Below are 20,729 nucleotides of genomic sequence, written 5' to 3'. Positions count from 1 at the left end.
ATGTCATTCAATATAATCGCATGCGCCATAAAAAAGCAATATGCATAACAGAAAGGGCGATCACAAACCCTGCATTAAAATATGTAGTGGCTCAATTTATGGACTTTTCGGGAACCTTTGACAACTTATGGAGAGCAACCCTACTCTCGATGCTGAATAAAATAAGTGTTTCCCGAATTACTGCCAAGATCGATAAGTCACCATCAGGAGTGAATAATTTTGAAACGTGTCATAACGACGTATTTAACATGAGAATGTTGTCAAGGTCCCAAAACAAAAGTTTTTATCGAATTAATTCTAACGACTTCCTTGGACTGCTTTATCTTTAATTAATATCCGATTAAGATCAGCTCTTCGATTGAAATTAAGTTATAGGACTAAATAAAGGTGTTATCGTGTTACTTTAAAACGTCGTATCTCAAAAACTAATTGAGATATCACAATAAAATGAATACCTTTTTGAAGCAAATTTATATGTTATTTGAATTGGTGAAAATTATTATTTTGTTTCTACAAATTTCGATGTTACGATTTTTTTTAATACCACCCCGTTCGTTTAATAAAGTATAAAAAGTGATATCTCAAAAAATAGATGAGATATCAAGATGATATAAAAAGCATTGTGTAGCAAATTTAATCATGTTTCAACACACCATGTATAATTTTTTTATTCCTATGAATCCTAAGGATTTTTTTAATATCACTCCGTTCGGTTAATAAAGATTAAATTAAATAAAATCATATCTCAAAAAGTATATGAGATATCAAGATGAAATAAAAACCATTTTGCAGGAAATTTAATCATGTTTCAACAGATCATGTATAATTCCTACATTTTTGTTGGTCAAGGAATTGTCTAGACTCTAGAGAGTAACTTCCCGAAAATAGTACATAGTTCACATAAATTCAAAAAATTTCCAAGTTTATTCTCTTCATCCTGTATTTACAATTGCGAGACCTCAGCAGTACTCAAACAACCATGTATTCAGTATTGATCCTGTTAATTTCGCACAACATAATATGTGTTACGTATATAACAATTTTTTCAAACACAAATTATTTACGTCATTAGCTGGAAAATGCAGCTACATAGTTAATATACGAATAATTTGTTCTAAAATTCAAAAATTTTATAATCGTTTCTAAAATGTTAGTGTTTTTACCTTTGCGTGAATGTTCGTTCTATTATACTTAACTAATGGCAAGCCATTGTCCGAGCATGATGCTTTTATAATGCCCATAAACACTTTAATTAAACCCCGTTATTTTAGTTATTTTCTTTGGATTATCCTTATTATAAACGATACTTACAAAGGTATAAATGACAATTAGCTATAAATAATGATAGAATTAAAATTAACATCTTCATTTCCCATCTGTATGAATCGTCTTTTTCCATAAGATTAGATTTATAATTATGCACGAAAATGATGTTTAGAAACCGTCATATTTGACAAATTAATCTAACCACATATACAACATAGTCATAAAATGATTTTAAAAGTTACTTATGGATTTGTGAATTTTAAATACAGTGTGTTTATTAATTATCGTACCCGATGTCATCATTGCAAGTATGCAACCAATATCACAGTACTGGTATTGCAATACGCGATTTGCAATATTGGTTGCATACTTGCAATGATGATTTTCTAATACATAAGTACGAAGGCTTTCATGGCCGGTGTTAATTAAACTAAGACTAGAACTAACACTAGACCTAGAAACTATCGGGTTAAGTGCGTTTTTTGAAAAAATTATTAATGTTTCGGGTGCCATGTTGTAATCTTCTTCAGAAATAAGTTCCAACTTGTCTAGTGTAAGTGCAAGTGTTAGTTCAAGTTTTAGTTTAATCTTCTAATACATTTTTATAAAAGCGACGAATTTGAGAGTCGATAGAAGGGAAAGAGGGTGGCGTGAACCGAACATAGGTTTGGAAGGGTGCGAAATTCGCTATTCCACAGGCGTAGGCACGGTAGGACGCCTCAGGGTCTCCGTACTGGAATATTTAATCGCTCGAGCACGGTGCCGTCATTAATTCCAGGCGCTCCACGGGCCCCCTATAGGCGGCGCGCGCGCCTCGCATTGGTGCGATGACTGATTGATGCGGCGCTGCCGTAGGCGCTAATGATGCCGGTCGCTTTCCCCTCCCGCCTCATGCTTTTCCATGACCGCCTGGGACCGGGCGGTGTCGATTTCAAGCTCGATTCACACTACTAAAGCATCTACGTTAAGTAAAACTTTAATACTTTTTTAATTCATTAATATTTCAATAAAAAAATGACATTTAGATTTAATCAAAAAGAACTTGACAAGATATGTCACTACCATGTCACCATCAAACCAGGTATTACATCTTGCGAACATACCCAACACGAATTTAACAATGTTAAACGTAGTTTTAACAAAATTTTAAAAGAAATACATGGACATGGACGATTACGACTCCAGAATGTCAGTGACCACTCATTTGGTTATACTCATTATAATACTCGGACTTCTTATAGCTGTGGTTGTCCTTTTAGCACTCCTATTACAAAATTCTAATGCGACATTGCGTAAGTTAATTTGAAATTGATTTTTTTTGTCACTATTTTTATTTTTCATGTAGTGATTACAAGACAAGAAGGTACCACTGAAAATACAGCGTGCTCAAAGTGAAAATCAAGATCTCAAAATAACGAATACTACAAAGAGTATCGATTTTTTAGATAAGATATTGTAATAGGTTGATATAAAATATGTTTCATTTTACTAACAATTTAATATAATATATATTGATTTATTTAATGTAGTATTTGATGTTTTAGTTTTGCTCTAATACTCCATTAAAGATGTATCTTGGCATAACATCTTTGTTTCTTAAGAACGCTTTATGATGTAACTTTTAACAAAAAGTACCTTTTTTGTGTAAAATATTTCGAGGAATTCAAAGACGTAGTCAAAATTATAATTTGGTTGATATGGTGGATGCAGAATGTTGTTGTCCACAATTTTATTGTTGTGGTCTTTCACCAAAAAAACCTTCACATCTCCGGAGCATTTGGAATTAGAGAATGTTTTTAAGAGTACTTTTTATGCGAAACACTTAGAACAATTCAAAAATGTCCTCAAAATTTTAATTCGATTAATGACGTAGCTGTTACAGGGCATAGAATTAAGATGTAATAAATTTTTTGAGATTTTGGTGTTTGTCGGGTCAAAATCTTTTTTTTTAAGCACGCTTGGTGATATAACTTTTAACAAAGAATACTTTTTTAAGCAAAATACTTCGTGGAATACAAAAGGGTCCTCAAAATAATAATTCGGTTAATGACGTGGATGTTACTGGGCGTAGAATGAAGATGTAATGAATTTCTTGGGATTCTGATGTTTGTTGGACCACAATGATTTTTTCTTAAGCACGCTTGGTGAAACAACTTTTAACAAAGAGTACTTTTTTATAGTATATATTTTTTAGGAATTCAAAAATATACTCAAAATTATAATTTGATTAGTGTGGTGGATGTGACAGGTTGCAGAATGTTGTGTTCTTTAATTGTTGTGTTTTTTACCAAAAAAAACTTCACACCTTCGGAGCATTTGGTCTTAGGAAATTTATTTAAGAGTACTTTTTACGCAAAATACTTGTAAGAATTCAAAAATGTCCTCAAAATTATAATTCAGTTAATGACGTGGATGTTACAGGGCGTAGAATGAAGATGTAATCAATTTTTTGGGATTATGGTGCTTGTTGGATAAAAATCGTATTTTCTTAAGAACGGTTGGTGATACAACTCTTAACAAAGAGTACTTTTTTATGTAAAATACTTCGAGGAATTCAAAAATGTACCCAAAACTATAATTTTGTTGGTGTGCTGGATGTGCCAGACTACAGAATGTTGTTATCTTTAATTGATGTGCTTTTTTCCATAAAAACCTTCACACCTCCGGAGCATTTCGTATTCTAAACTTTATTTTAGAGTACTTTTTTGCGCAAAACACTTGGAGGAACTCAAAACCGTCTTCAAAATTATAATTCGGTTAATGCTGTGGATGTTACAGGGCGTAGAATGAAGATATAATGAATTTTTTGGGATTTTGCTGTTTGAATCGATTTCTCTTAAGCACGTTTGATGATACAACTTTTAACAAAGTACTTTTTTATGTAAAATACATCAAGGAATTCAAAAATGTCCTCAAAATTATAATTTGGTTAATAACGTGAATGTTACAGAACGTAGAATGATCATTTTTTTGGGATTATGGTGTTTGTTGGATAAAAACCGTATTTTCTTAAAAACGCTTGGTGATACAATTTTTAACAAAGAGTACTTTTTTATGTAAAATACTTCAAGGAATTCAAAAATGTCCTCAAAATTATAATTTGATTAGTGTGGTGGATGTGACAGGTTGCAGAATGTTGTGTTCTCTAATTAATGTGCTTATTTCCAAAAAAACCTTCACACCTCCCGAGTACTTCGTATTCGAAACTTTATTTTAGAGTACTTTTTTACACAAAACACTTGGAGGAATTCAAAAATGTCTTCAAAATTATAATTCGGTTAACAACGTGAATGTTACAGAACGTAGAATAAAGATGTAATAAATTTTTTGGGATTTTGCTGTTTGTTGGATAAAAACCGTATTTTCTTAAGAACGCTTGGTGATACAACTTTTAACAAAGAGTACTTTTTTAAGTAAAATACTTCGTGGAATTCAAAAATGTACTCAAAATTATAATTTGATTAGTGTGGTGGATGTGACAGGTTGCAGAATGTTGTGTTCTTTAATTGTTGTGTTTTTTACCAAAAAAACCTTCACATCTCTGAAGCATTTGGTCTTAAAAAATTTATTTAAGAGTACCTTTCAGAAATGTCCTCAAAATTATAACTCGGATAAAGACGTGAATATTACAGGGTGAAGAATGAAAATGTAATGAATTTATTGGGATTTGTTGGATCAAAATCGTTTTTTCTTAAATACGCTTGGTGATATAACTTTTAATAAAGAGTACTTTTTTATACAAAAAGCTTTGAAAAATTTAAAACTATCCTCAAAGTTATGATTCGGTCAATAACGTGGATGATAAAAGGCGTGAAGATCTAATGTTTTTTACTTAAAATTTCCACACCTCTGGAGCATTTGGTGTTAGAAAATTTAATTAAGAGAACTTTTTTATTCTTATTTTTATTGAACTGATTAATCTAATTTATAATTTTCCAAATATTTGTCCACAAAAATGAAAATATTTGGAACTTATTCGTCATTCGTGACGAGGTCATCCAGCCGTGCCCAATAAATGATTTCGTTCAAAATCCAATATAAACCGTTTATTCCAAACCGCCAAATTAATTTTATTTAAAGGCTCCCCGTTAATCGTGCCGCCAACCCCGTCGATGGATTTTACCGCATTCGAATTATAAATGACACAGCCAAAATGTAAAAGCGACAAACATAAATTTAGCCATACCGGAAAATATTCGGGATTATCTGATTTCGCACTATTACAAGAGCACCCGATTATTTATTCTCATTTCTTCGAAAATGTACGCTTTCGATTTTAAGCAATTAAAAAAACATTCCTTCCATTACACCATCATTTATCATTACACCCAATTAGCACATGTCCACCCCTAATTGCATCGCCGCCGCGACGCCTTTACATTCCCTCTTCGTCTTTCTCCTCTAACTCTTGTCGCGTTCGCGGTTGATGTATTCGGTGGCGTAAGAAATTGACGGAGGGCGGCGGTAATGGTGGTGGCGGTGGTAAAGGCGACGGCAGCGTTTCGCTGCAATTTGCGCGAGGTAAGGGCAAAACCGGCCGGCAAAAACGTCGACTCGGCGGAGAAAAGGACGGAAAGCGAGGAGCAACGGAGAGGGTCCTATAATAAATCCCGTCGTTGTTCGGGACTGCGTCGGGCGGCACCCGGGGGAAGAAAAGAACGGGCGGGAGCGTCGACACTTTTTCATTTCGGTGAAAGAGGAGCGACGTCAAAGTAGGCCGCTTTCACGGCCGAAGGGGGCGGCAAACAACCCCGTCGGGGACGCATTGGGCACATGGTGGTGTACCCCGCTCGCCGCCGTCCTCGTTATTTTTCACCCTTCGTAGACAGAATTTATTCGCTCCTACTACTCGCCTTATCCATTAACATATTCTGCTGGCGTTAATTAAGTTGGTCCTGAAAGGGAATCGCAAAGGACCTTAATTGATCTCCGATCAAATTTCTCTATCTATTTTACTTAAAAATAAAAAATCATAGATAATTTTTAGCCATCAAGTATCACAAAGTTTTTTCCACTTTTTTCCCCCTAATGGTTTGGAAGGTTGTCGCTGCATTTTTTTTCTAGGTCTTCCAATGCTTCTTCGTTTTGATGATGATTTTCACAATTCATCTCTCAGTTCATTCCATTTCTTCTTTCTGTCCAAACCCAAACATTGATGTTATCTATCCTGCAAATCTGTCTGATATTGTCACTTCTTTCTCTGTCCATTAATGTTTTTGCAACTACGTACGCACTATTTTCATTTCTGTACTTTCTAGCATTCCTTCTGTTTCGGATATTTCTGGTCGAGTCTCTGCTCCATATGTTAATATAGGTCTAATTGCGGTTTTGTATATCCGAGCTTTGGCTTCAGTTGTAATATGCTTATTTCGCCATATTGTGTAACTAGATATTTCAGTGCCCAAATATTTGAATGCATTTTGTTTTTGCAGCTGATATAGCCATATTAAACTGTTTTGAGATCATCCTCGTTTTCCGCGATGAGCACCACATCATCTGCGCAGCACAGGATGTTAACTACCTTATTTCCAATCTTGTATCCTCTTAGTTTACGCACTTATACTATAATAATATCGTTTTGCTTAATATCTTTTTGATCGTATGAAATACCTTCATTATGTAAATGAATCCAAGTCGTAGTATGTGGCGACTAGGAGTAACGTCAATTTGAATGGATACTAACGTAACATAGGACTATTAAGAGAGGGGTACAGTACTGGGACAACACAACAAGGCAGTCGGATCCGATTCGATCACAGAGAGAGCGAGACCCGGCAAATACATAGGGCAATCGGAGCCCTTCGAAGGGAGGGCGGCGGTTAATTATACAGCTGCCGGCCGGCCGATGATACACACTTGCATAATTGGAGCGTATTCAATTTGCCCGGCCAACGAGGGGTGACACAATCGGCCAGAGGAACCGGTTTCGCTAAATTTCCGGTCCCGTCGATGCTGATCGCCTGAATCCAGCCAACGCGCGTAAAGGGCTAATGAGCGAGACGCGCTTTAATAGGGGAGGGCACTACCGAATACTGACCTTGTAAATCTTTTATAAGGTTCTTCGAAAGTTTGCGAAACTCACTCAATAAATTGATGGAGGGGATGATACCCTTTTGATTTATTAACTACTTGTTGGCAAGATTACGATACATATCTTTTATGATATTCCTATTCTATTTCTATGCGAGTATTTGCAACTTTTTTTATTGCTGCTTCTTGCATTCCAACCACCAAAGGTCCTTATCATTCCAATCATCTTCACATTGATATCCTGGATAAATTTTTTTGTAGGCTTAGTTTTGTTAAACCTTAAGTGGGATTCCCTCTTTATTCATTCGCCGTAGATGTCTATTGTACGATGAGTATTACAATCATGCGTTTAGGAAAAAGTGTCTATTAAACTAGAGAGGAAAAGTTCATATTCAATAGATGGATTAGTAGGTATGAAGAACTCTCCAGGAAGTCTTAGTGATTGTCCGTAAAGCAGTTCTGCTTTATCTAGGAGCAACCTAGATCTTCCTTAAGAGATGTTCTTGATTCTAGTAGGATGAGGGGTAGATTGTTGTTCTATCTAGTAGTGTCTCCTTTAGCTTTCGTCTTCAATGATCGATGAAATCATTCTAATATTCCATTTGCTTGAGTATGAAAAGATGATGTGTATTAAATTTTGAAAAAAAAATTTTGATTCGAATTGCCGTCCCTGATCATGTGTTATTGTGGTAGGAATGCCAAATCGACTAAAATAATTCTGAAAAAGTGAGCGGAAAAGCTTCTGGCCATCGAGTACATATAAGTACAACCTCGGAACGGAGTGAGCGATCCAATCAAGTCGACATGTATATGATCAAATATAATTTTAGGAATTTTGATGTGATGATTGGTGATTTTGTATGTTTTTGGATCTTTGCTTGTTGACATTTTAAGCAGATTTTGGTCTAAACATCAATTTGCTTTGACATGTGTGGCCAAAAGAATCTTGTTTTGATTGCATGATTGGTGGAATGTATTCCGGGATGAGATAAGCTATGAATTTTGTCGAAAATTGCTTGTCTAAACTGTTGTAGAATATAAATTCTTGGAGATGATGAATAGGTTTCACAGCACAGTTTGATATTAGATTGTGATGTTTGATGTGCCAAACGATAAGGTTTTGAAGGATTGTTGGAAAATTGTTTATTCAGTAAGTTTGACAATTCTGTGTCAACAAGTTGAGCGTTGTTAAAGGTTAGAAAATTTGGGTAAGATGAATTTAGAGATCTGATGCTTGTTCTGGATAGAGTAACATTTGAATTTTCTCTGATGTATTTGATATCTGAAGTAAATTGTGCAATATAACTTAGATATCGGTTTTGACGAGGAGTTTTGTCTGTGGACGAAAAAATTGATGTGACAATGGGTTTGTGATCTGTATATACTATAAATTGATTTCCATGTAAGGAATTTTTGAAAAATTTGATGGCAGAATAGATTGCTAATAGTTCTCTATCAAAAATTTGGCATGCTGTAAATTTTTTGGAAAAGAATGCTAGTTAGATGCATCAGTTGACAATGATAAGGTAGCATGTGAAGAGGGATGTCCTAGCTGGAAAAATAGAATTTGACAGAAGATCTTTGGCTGAAGAAAAAGACTGGTGTTTCAGTGTCCAAGAAGTTGATGAGATCGCTTTTAGTTTTTGATAGTGAAGTGATTTTGTGATAGTGTATAAGGGATCAAGAATATTTGAACCGTTAGGTAAGAATCTGTGGTAGAAGTTTAACATTCCCAAAAATCTTTGTAACTCGTTTAGAGTCGTTGGTTTTGGAAAATGTGTTATCGCTATGATTCTAGATTGGGATACTCGAATACCATCGGCTGAAATATGATGACTCCAATGATTTAACACCGAAAACGCATTTTTTAGGTTGGATATTGAAATTATAGGAACTTAATCTGCGAAATAATTGTTTTAAATAAAAGGGGTTGTTATAGCTGTAATTCTAGCTAAAGCCACTGAACATTAGCTATCTTGAGCTCTCCTTAAGCATTGGCTAACAAACTCATTAGCCTCTTCTCTTTTAAATGACCCCTTCTTAATTCATGATAAATCAATCCCAAGCTACAGGTACATCTGATAAGATGAACATTTCTTCCCCGGCTACTGGCAGCAATGAAAGTGCACCTTTTTTGAACGACCCTGACTTCGCGAGATAAAGAAATTAAAGTTTGTTTCGACTAAATAGATTATGGGCATAAAAAGTTTTCATTTTAAAGCTCAAGCAAATTTCGTATTTAATCAGATGTTTTTGTGTTACTTCGACTGTGTTGTTTTTTTCCGGTTCAAAACGTATTTGTTTTAATGTAAAAATGAGGCCATCAAGGTGTAGTCGAATACACCTCCTTGCTTACATTAAGCTAAAACTCATTTCGTAATGTTTCTTGCACCTGCTTAAGTGTGATTTTAGGATTTTCTTCAAGTTTAATTTCAAAGAAACGGTGATGTTCATATGTAATTTTTATTTTATGTTTCCTTCTCTTGGTTTTTCTTCTTTTTTCTTGAGTTTTTACCCATCTCAACTGTTCTTTTTGCAACGCCAAGAATTTTAGCTGAATTGCACCAGACGCAATTCGTATTGTAAATGGCACAAATTTGGAGTTTTACGTTTGCTGCTTCCTTAACAGTGACAATTTGTAATTGATTAATGTCATTTTGATTTTGATTAGTGCCAATTTGAACTTGAAATGATATAGTGTTAGTTCTAGTTTTATTTGTTATCAAGCGCTATATTGTTGTCTATTTTTACTGAAATAAAAGTAGAACTAACACTAGAATTAGAACTAGAAACATTCGGATTTAGCCGTACGTTTCTTAAGGCGGCTAATCCCGAATGATTCTAGTTCTTAGTCTAGTGCTGCATAACAATTAAAACTAGAATTAACACTAGATCTAAAACTAGAAAGTTTTGGGTTTAGCTGTGCGTCTACAGTTATTTTTATTTCATCATTTTCAACTTGGTCCAGCATGGTTATTCTACAGCATCTTCTCCAAAACATCATCTTTGCTGCTCAGTCTTCGAGTTGTGTCTTTGTCTCTCACTCACACTTCTGACCCATACGTCATTAATGGTTCTATAATGGCCCCATAAATATTTTCCTGTGTTTGTATCATTAGGTTGTTATTCCACAGAAACGAGTGCATTGCCGTTATCGTTTTTGTCTTCTGCCAACTTTCCTCATTACATCTTTATATGATGTTTCCTTCAATTAAAAACCACATTAATGCAAGCAAGTTGAGTTCGTCAATTCAAATAAACTTTTTAATGATAATTTGTTTTTGTGCTTATATGGCTCGTATTATATTTTTTCACGGGTTCTTAAACCGTCACTTTGCACGCAGTTCCCTAGCGTATCCAGGGACCCTTTTATAGCGGAGAGGAGCGTTATAAGCGTCTGGACCCACTCTGCGTCGTGTCGACTCCCTCCCACACCGTTATCCGTTGTTTATTCAGAGAAACGCATTAATATTAAAGCTGCACACGTCGGCCCGGAGCCGAGCCGAAGCGGGAAACGTACTCGTGTGCGCACACATATACACTTACTCACACATGCCAGGTTCGTAGAACCCCCCCGAAGTTCTGTCCGTTGGCGTGAGTTGCTTCCGCTATTAGCATTCTAGCGGCAGATGTAATGTTGCAACGCATGGTCACCGTTCGTGTAACTTCCAAAGTCTTTGTATGATCGGCGATGATGTCGAACGAATCTATTTCCAGATAGAATGTAGCGTCGCGACGCTACGTTGCCGCTACAGTCTATAAGTACCTATTAATTATTATTAATTGGGTTAGTTTTTATGTTAGGCGTTATTAATATTGATGATAGGGAGGCGTATGGATGGGAAAAAAAGGATAAAAAAAAGTTGACAGCGCCACTAATTGAAGTTATTCGGCCGTGAACTTGTAGCGACGGCGACGCGGCAACAGCTCGGCGACAGTCTGCCGCCAAAGAGGGGGGAAGAGACGCGGCGCGGTGCGATTTGGAACTCGCAGCAACGCCGCTTTGCCGCAGTTCCCAGTTTGCCGCTACCGCAGCGCCAGGTCGCCGTGTACAACTCCGTAGAGCTCCGACGCCCAACATGAATAATTTCGACCTCATAGAAAATATACGCCTCAGGCGTCCCTTATGGGACAAGACGACCTGGGACAAAGTCGATGTCATCGCCAGAGAGGAACTCTGGAGTGAGGTTGCTTCTAAAATGGATACCTCAAGTAAGTACAAATCGTAGTCGAAATAGCACGCTTTCTTATCCCCACCATTGTTTTTCTTTTGTGCGCCAGAAGAAATAGTGAAAACGCGATGGAAGAACTTGCGAGACTCCTATCGTAAGATCATGCGCAAATTGGAAAATCTAGAAACCGACGATCCCAAATGGTCGTACTTCAAAGCCATGGAATTCATGAAGGACATTACGCTGAGCGTTCGTGCCAGGAGTCACGATATCTCCTTAAAGAAGGCCGACGGCACCCTGGAACCCGACTATTCCATCACCCTTCTCTCCACCTCAGCGGAAGACAGCGTCGATCCCCTTCAAATGGGTTTTCACCACCACCTCAGACCGCCGTTCCATATCAAACAGGAGGCGGGCACGGGAAGACGTCGTCACGCCACTGAAGATTTAGTGACGCATTTTTTGGACCTAGACGCCGACAAACACGAGCACGAAAAGCAACTAGCTAGGTTAGCGGTCCATGAGGACGATGACTATCAGTTTTTAGTGAGTTTATATCCTCACTTAAAACAAGTACCTGTCAACAGGAAACTGATGCTAAGGATGAAAATCGAACACTTAATTTACAACGAGGTTTATCTTCAAAACACAACCGTCACCACACAGACTTGTAATCCTTTTCATGCATAGCGTAATCTTTATTCTACATTATAATTTATATTATTATCATGTTCGTTGTATGTATAGCGTAATAATTATATTATTAATAAAACAGTGTTATGCTTCATTATAAATACAATTTTATTGAAATCCTACATCCTACATTTTTTTTAAGTTGTGCCATCTATGAGATTATGTTTTTGATTACATGTTTATCCAAATTTAGCAGTAAACCAAAAAAAGAATAGACTTATAATCTAATGAAGAATTAGCTGAAAATGTTGGCGATTTTGATTTGGACATTTCCAAAATCATGGGAAAAATAATTTCAGAAACGTACGATAATTTGGAGGACTACGAGGAAAATTCGGATTTGGAACAAGATGGTGATTATGATATTATAATATCAGAAACTTTCAATCTTTTTATGACTCTAGAAATTAAAGCTAACGATTATTCATGATAAAATAATGAGCAAACAAATTTGAATGTCAAACTTGCCGAAATGAAAATCTATTGCTTTAAGAATTTAGCAACCGATCTCAACATAAGCTTTATGAAAATTACAAGACCAGAAACTTCGATTTTATGCAACCATATTACTAGTAACAAGTGTTGGTTTGGCAAAAGATTTACAGTAATCTAAGTCAAAACAAGGGAGTAATAACAAACTTGACATACTTGATCAAATTAGCATCAAAATAAGGGCCAACCTAAGCAGTCATCAATTTACTTTTACTGAAGGCATCAATATGATTTTATTTATGTTAAAGAAGGGCAAAAATGGTTTCTAGTGGAAAGTCCACTCACCATAATAATATTTTCAACTAAAAAACCTTGATATTTTAATTATTTGACACATCTGGATAAATATGTTGTGATAGGATTTCTGAATGAAGAATTGGTTTTATAACAATATCAGCGTAAACTATTTTATGTTTATTTTTGGAATTACAACCTGAACTCCATGTCTTCGTTTAATTCGTTACTGCAAAACCAAAATAGTGCAGATATACCAGATTCAGTTCTTCTGATCTAGATAGATCTTTCTCTTTTGCAAATATAAATGTTCACAAACATAATAAAACCGATCACAATCTAATTTACACGATTTATTAGACATTTTAGAAAACTTAAAACACTTTCTGATATCCTATGCTTTAAAACACTGTTGTAACAAAAACCTTTGACCTGATAAAAACTTGGTTGTCATTTTTATTTTATCGAAGCCAATTTATTTATAAACTAGTGTAATTATTGCATACTAAGGCAGCGTAAATATATTTTTGTTGGAAATAAAAGATTATGGATGAGGGCACTTGCGACCATTACAGCCGATACCTGTATTGACAAAACGCGACCGAGGTAATAACTCGGTTTTGTTTTTTTCAACCGGGAAAGATAATGCATGGATATATTTTTGTTGGTCATCGAAATATAATAGTAGATAACGACCATAATATAGAAATAATTATTGCAATTTTTTCGAGCTGGTTGATGGCCAAAGTTCTATAATTCAGACTATTTAATATAAAAATAGATGGAATTAATGCCTGAGTTTTTGTATATTAACTGGTAGATTTATTGTATAGTGGTCTCGGCAAACAATTTATTATTGTATGCTTAGGCACCGAACATATACATGTTATTGTGCTGAAAAGCTGTAAACGAGGTACTACTATTGAGATACATAAAGATAAAATACAATAGAACTACATTAAACAGCTTGGCGGAGTAATAGTACGTGTAAAATTTATTTCAATATCGTTATTATTTCTAGTTTGATAATTGTGTTTTTGTAATTCGCGACGGTAATGAAAGCTATTACAGTACTCAAACGGGTGCTGTAATGAGACTCCTTACAGCATCCGATGCTGTAATGAGATTTTAATAACATTCATCATAAATTTCATAAATAGGTCATAAATTTTTCTAATTGATATACAATATGACAATTTTAATTGAAATTTATACCTAGTAAAATTAAGTAAGTGTTATTATTTATTCAAGTAGTGTTTTAACAGAACTCTGAGCAATTTCTCTAACATTTTGGTTTTGACAGTTTCTAATTGTCAATTCAAATTTCAATACCTATTTCCCCACATTGTCAAAATTTATTTGATTTTTATTTAAAAAAAAGGATAAAAACGCGAATTCCAAAAAGTAGCTAAAAACACGTTTCATAACACTTAAAGCTCATTCATTAAAAAAACTTGAATTCGTGCATTTCAAGCGTGTCTTACGAAACTAGTTTTTTAATGTACCATTATGGCTTACTTTACGATGTGAGGTTGAATTATTTTTAATGTATTGTAGACTTTCTATTCAGTCAGAATATTCAGTTCAGAGAATTTGGTTCTGCAGCATTCCAGAAAGCGTAAACCAGTCATGATTCTCAAGCATCTCCTTTGCATTCGAAAAGCCTGAGCAGCGTGAGCAAAGTGACCCCAATACAGAATGGTGTAGGACACTTATGGGTACAAATATCCGTAATAAGTGCCAAATGAGAATATATTTATAAGGTTTCCAATTGTAAAAATACACTTATTTAACTTCTTAACCAAACTCAGCACATGAGCCTCCCACGTTAGGTTGGAATCAAGATAGAATCAGATATTTAATCGGCTGAGTGAGATTTGGAGGAATTTCCCGTAATTTACCGCAAGATTATTAGATTCAAACCAAGATAGAAGTCTTCTGATAGAGCTAGACACAGCCTGATCAAGAATATTAAAATTAGGGCGGGTATTACCCCAATAAAATATAACCTCCGAGCTTTGTGGCAGGTAGCTAGGCATTAACAAATATCAAAAACAGCAACCGATCAAGTACAGATCCTTGTGGAACTTCGTATTTATTTGTAATTTTATCAAATGTCTCGTAGTTGAAAGAAACATACTAGGTACGCTCCCAAAGGTAACACTTAAGCAGTATAATGCTGGTTTCACTAAAATGGTGAGCTTTTTAATTTTAGCAACAATAACTCGTAGTCAACGCAGTCGAAAGCTATGGTCAGATCGTTTTCAACAAATTGTTTTCAAAACCATTTCGTATGCGTTGAGTTAGGGGATTGCTGAAGTGGTGGACATGTCAAGGAACATATATTTTTTCTTTAGGTGAAGAAGTGTAAACGAGGTAACTTACTGTTATGGCACTACAGAGATATATAAAAATAAAATATCATCGAAGTAATACCTCGGGGTAACAAGCGACCTCAGGTGCAGTATTTTAATAAGTGGAGATAATGTATCATGTCCTTGATAACGAAAATATTGTATGCTTAGGTAACATACATTTTTTTTTGTGAAAAAGTGTAAACGAGGTGGATTCTTGTTATGGTACTACAATCGAGATATATAAAGATAAAGTATCATCAAAGTAATGCCTCGGCTGCAAGCGACCTCGGCTTCAGTATCTTAATAAGTGAAGATAATGTATTATGTTCTTTGCAAAGAAATTATTGTTGTAAGCTTAGAACATATATTTTTTCTTTTGTTTAAAAAGTGTAATAAGTGAGATATATAAAGATAAAATATGATGAGGTAATGCCTCGGGAGTAAGCGACCTCGGCTTTAGTTTTTTAACCGGATGGAGATAACATATCGCATCTTATTGATTTCGAACATATATGTATACCTAGTTATTAATGTTGAACAAAAGTATGTTGCAAGTATGTCCATAGGATAATTTAACGGCGATCCCATCAATTCGAACAATGACCGACATGTCGCGTTCAGAGCGACCGCATCGATCGATTAATTAACGATATAATTTAATTTCCCGTATGCCTTTCTACGGTCCCTAATAAACATACCAAAGCGCGTTGACATCCCTCCATCGTAAACAAAGGCGGGAGGAAAATCATCTGTGAAATATGATACGGCCCAGCGGCCGTCCGATGAATCATTACTCGCTCTCTAGTTGGCTTTGGATGGAACATCGGCGCGGCGCGGCGGCGGGCGTTGACGATGAAGGGTGCGGGACGAGGGACGAGCGACGAAGCGGTGGCGGCGCGTAGCCCGAGGCGAACGGTCGCCCGATATCCGATTACAGGCCCCACACGTAATGGGCCATGTCAACTGGCAGCGCAGCCTGCTACCATCATCATCCATCTAAATCTAAACCTTTACTTCAAGCCCAACGTTACGAGCGCACACTTTCGTCTTTCACCTGGTGTCGCTTCGGTAGCTTAATTAGACGAACGACGATGACTACAAGGAGTTAAAGTTCCTTCTCTTGTAAAAGAGAAGGAAACGAGCGGGCGGTATCTCCTCTCTCGACTTTCGCTTAAAAAGCGCGGATTAAATCCCGTTACAGGTCCGTATTCGAACGTTTCGAAGGGTGGCAGCTTCAAGGGAGGTCGATCGGAGTTTGGGGCATGGACGTTCAGGCGAGAGAACGAGAAACGCTTAATTGATGTCCGGGTAGGAGTTTACCACTCAAAGTTACGAGCTGCCGGTCGTCTCGTTCCCGCTGTAGCCGGCGAGATGCGAGAACTGTCAGGGCGGGAGATATTCAATTTGCTTCCCGGAGGATTGCCTGTGGGGAACGGAAGAAAGTTGAAGGTGCGTCGGCAGCGGGATTCCCGTATAAATTTCTCGGGATATTGAGCGACCGTTTTTACCTTTGTAGTCAAATGGATAGACGTTCTCGCTGGGATTTATAATTGTCGCGGAAAAGAAAGAAATTCGTATTTATTCATTGAAGACATTTATTAGTTGCAAATTAAAATGAGAAAAATATCTTAACACTTGACGAAGATTTAGTAATAAAAGAAGAATAATTCTATATGATTCATAGAAATCAATATGATCCATAGAAAAATGTTAAAAAAACTTAAGTTTGCGATTTTGAGGAAACTCTTATGAAATGATTAAAGGGGATCAAAATAGTGATGTCACTATGTACATTTCATATTGAGGAATATGAAGAAAGTAAGTCTGATACACTTGATTAAGAGAATGGTATAAATATGAAAATGATAATATGAAAAAGAAATTCCTCGGATCAAGGCTAGTATACAAAATTTTAATAAAGAAACAAGAAGAACATGGAATTGATATATGATTCATACTAATCTATATGATCCATAGAAAAATGTTAAAAAAACTTAAGTTTGTCATGTAAAAGAGCGATTTTGGGAAACTTTTATGAAATGATTAAAGGAGATCAAAATAGTGATGTTTGTACACTTCGTAATATGCAGAAAGTAAGTCTAATACACTTGATTAACACTCCAATAGTCGCCCACTCTTGTAATAACCGGAGGCGCGACTACTGCAGTGTTAAGAGAATGGTGTAAATATGACAAAAATTTTTAAGATCAAGGCTAATATAAAAAATATTAATAAAGAAACAAGAACAACTGCAAATCCTTGATTCAGGGTTCATTGGAGTTGTTCAGGTTGAGAATGAAAGTCGTGATCCTCAGAGAAGGAGTTTTGAATAGATCTATCGAGACTATATCAAACAAATAATTTGTAGAGTGGGAGGTGGGAATGAAAAGCTATACTTATCTGCTATTGACTTGGAAAAAGACTTCGACTCTCTGCCACGGAAAATTTTGGAATCACTTGTAGGATAATCCAAAATATATACGCCCAGCACGAATAATATAGTGAGATTGGGGTTGATTAGCATAAAGTGTTTTGTGACGTACAAGAGCGTAAACAAGCACGAAATATGAACACAGGCTGTGAAAGTCTTCATGCGTAGAATGTTGCATGTAACTTCAAAAGCAACATGGGCTAAAAAAAACCGCATTCACCACACCTAAATGTTGCTGTTATTAACATTCTAAATCCACTAAAGAAATTAAGGAAACCAGAAATACACCAACACCAACCTTATTTTTTATTGTTTGTGCCTCTTAAAGAACACTGCTTTCAATGATCTACGTACAAGTATCTGGGAGGAGGAAGAACTAATGTGAGTCGTGAATATGTTCGCGCCATTTAAAATCCAGAACCGGCTGGAATAGCAAGAGTCTGCATCCAGAGCCTAAATGAACATGCCCACACATTATAAAAGACGTTGACACCAACAAGTTCATTTCGAAAAGTTATCGAATTTTGCAGAACTTTTAAGTATTGAAATGTCAAGGTATTTGCAAAAATGTATAGGACCTACCTTCTCTTTTATGTTTTATGCCTGCCAAATCTTAAAGAACACTACTTTCAATTAAAGGAGGATTGATATCTCGCAATCAATCAACGATTGCCAAATTTTTCGACATTATCTCAAAATCAAAAGGATAATTTTTGATCTTGGAAATATTAACATCGGAATCTAATTGAATCGCAATTGCAGAAAGACGGATGTGGATAAAATCAAGTCAACATTATCTGGGTTATTGACTAGCTTCGTGACAAGCAGCTGATATATGTGAAATATGGGCGTGCAATCATTTGGTGGTGCTTCGCATATTAGCGGCTATATGGAGATTGCTTTTAATAGAGCTAAAAACTCTGCAAGCACATTGTGACTAGAACATCGATAATAGTAAGCATATTGTTAGACTATTTGAATTGATTAAAGCATTTTAACGACCGTTTTGATTCGTAAATATCAAAAATATTGAGCTATTGCGCCAACTATGTACAAGTATCTGGAAGTAGGAAGAATTAATGTGGGTCGTGAATATCTTTGCGCCATTTAAAATCAAGAACCGGGTGGAATCGGAAGAGTCTATATCTAGAGCCTAAATGTACATGCACACATGTCGTAGTGAAGACCTTGACGCCCACAAGCCTACCCTTAACGCAATGGTCTGCAGCATTTTTGCTCCTAGATGCATCAATGTGGAGAATTTTTCAAAAATGTTAAAATTAGAAGAGTGTTGAAAAGAAACGGTATCCGGAGCTTAATACAGAAAAATTTTACGACAAAAGTTGTAGCAAATTGTACCCTTAACGCAATGGTCTGCAGCATTTTTGCTCCTAGATGCATCAATGTGGAGAATTTTTCAAAAATGTTAAAATTAGAAGAGTGTTGAAAAAAAACGGTATTCGGAGCTTAATACAGAAAAACTTTTACGACAGAAGTTGTAGCAAATTGTACCCTTAACGCAATGGTCCGTAACATTTTTGCTCCTAGATGCATCAATGTGGAGAATTTTGCAAATATGTTAAAATTAGAAGAGAAGATCGTTTTGAAAAGTTATCGAATTTAGCAGAAATTTTTGAAATGCCGAGGTATTTGCATAAATGTATAGTACCAACCTTCTCTTTTATGTTTTATGCCTGCCAAATCTTAAAGAACACTACTTTCAATTAAAAGCGGATTGGTTTCTCGCAATCAAACAAGGATTGACAAAATTTTCGACATCAACTCAAAATCAGATGGATAACTTTTGACCTTGGAAACATTAACATCGGAATCTAATTGAATTGCAGAAAGACGAATTTGAATAAAATCAAGTCAACTTTATCTGGGTTATTGACTAGCTTTGCGACAAGCACCTGATACATGCGAAATATGGGCGGGCAATAATTCCAGAAATTTTGAATACTGAAAAGACACTCCTAATATCATCGCCTCAAACTTCCAAGCTCTTAATCCAGCAAAAGGAAGCCCTTAGAGCTTTGGCGTGTGCAGGACCGCGGGATAGCTGCAGAAGCATATTTAAAGCGATGCAAATATTAAGTGTAGCGTCTACATACTGGCGGCAGTTACCCTTCTGCATAAGAACAAAATGAGATATTCATCTCATAGTGATATTTTCACCAACATGACACTAGGCAGAAGAACAGGATGGTCATTCCACAGCACCGCATCAAAAGAGCACAACAAATCACTAATTATATATGCATAAAATTATATAATTAATTGCCACCAGCCTATTCGGAGTTGCCGTTGCCCATTTTCAGAGGAAAAGTGAAGCGATTGTTACCACTTACTACTACTCTTACCTTCTACTCAATAGAGCAATACTTAAATTGCATTGTTTATTGAATATTATTATTATTTTTTTGTATTGTTGACTATTGTACGCACATTTCTATGCGACAAATAAACATTATTATTATTAATATACCAATGGGTTAATTTAAAGATATATCAAAAATTAATTTTGCAAAATGACTATATCTGTTATTGTAAAATGCATATAAAGTTTGTGAATTGACTAAAAATGATAAAAACTGTATTCAATTGAGTACAATACCATTGACAGTTTAATTTTGCATACTTAAAAGTAGAAAGTTAATAAAACCTACAGTAGTAGTTCGGAATATTTTGTTGCGAGAAATTCGAACTCATGCTAAACCTCTGTATGCCAATAGAAACTTCAAACCAACCGTAAACTTCCAGGGTGGAGCGAGAAGATGTTCCAGTCCCCGCTAATTAATCTCACTAATTCCTCACTTGAGTTGCCGGCCCGCTTCGTACCCGGAGACTGCTGCATTCATCATCGTCCTCTCGCTTTCTCTCGGAAAGCAAATGCTCCCGCCAGCCATAAGGTGTGCTGGTTCCATTGAGGAATGAACCAAAAAGAAAATCGACGCAATGCGGCTCTCCTCTCTACCATCTCCGTTTTGTCTCCACATTTAAAAATCGGGGAAAAAGCGCATTTGAATACAAAACAAAGAGAGGGCGTGCAAA

At 35.9% G+C, this 20,729-nt stretch overlaps 2 protein-coding genes and 2 long non-coding RNA genes across 7 annotated transcripts in view; 2 read left to right on the top strand and 2 right to left on the bottom strand.

The window, feature by feature from the left end:
• Positions 1-20,729, bottom strand: part of LOC111413795 (nucleolar protein 4) — a 266,342-nt gene that overhangs the window by 202,049 nt on the left and 43,564 nt on the right. The window lies entirely within an intron of this gene.
• Positions 680-1,467, bottom strand: LOC139430662 (uncharacterized). Its single transcript, XR_011641051.1, has 3 exons — positions 1,312-1,467; positions 1,164-1,246; positions 680-1,114 (listed from the first exon to the last, which is right to left on the bottom strand). It is a non-coding gene; the product is annotated as an uncharacterized lncRNA (long non-coding RNA).
• On the top strand, positions 2,185-2,785 carry LOC111413834 (uncharacterized). Its single transcript, XR_002706217.2, has 3 exons — positions 2,185-2,234; positions 2,292-2,558; positions 2,612-2,785. It is a non-coding gene; the product is annotated as an uncharacterized lncRNA (long non-coding RNA).
• Positions 10,968-12,255, top strand: LOC111413820 (uncharacterized). Its single transcript, XM_023044931.2, has 2 exons — positions 10,968-11,508; positions 11,578-12,255. Exons 1-2 carry the CDS (start codon positions 11,376-11,378, stop codon positions 12,156-12,158), a joined length of 714 nt encoding a protein of 237 aa, XP_022900699.1. The 5' UTR covers positions 10,968-11,375; the 3' UTR covers positions 12,159-12,255.

The sequence above is a fragment of the Onthophagus taurus genome, chromosome 7 (assembly GCF_036711975.1).
Source record: "Onthophagus taurus isolate NC chromosome 7, IU_Otau_3.0, whole genome shotgun sequence".
NCBI classification, from domain to species: Eukaryota; Metazoa; Arthropoda; class Insecta; order Coleoptera; family Scarabaeidae; genus Onthophagus; species Onthophagus taurus.
Note: the sequence above shows the minus strand (reverse complement) of the source record. Positions and strands in the feature narration are given on the sequence as shown.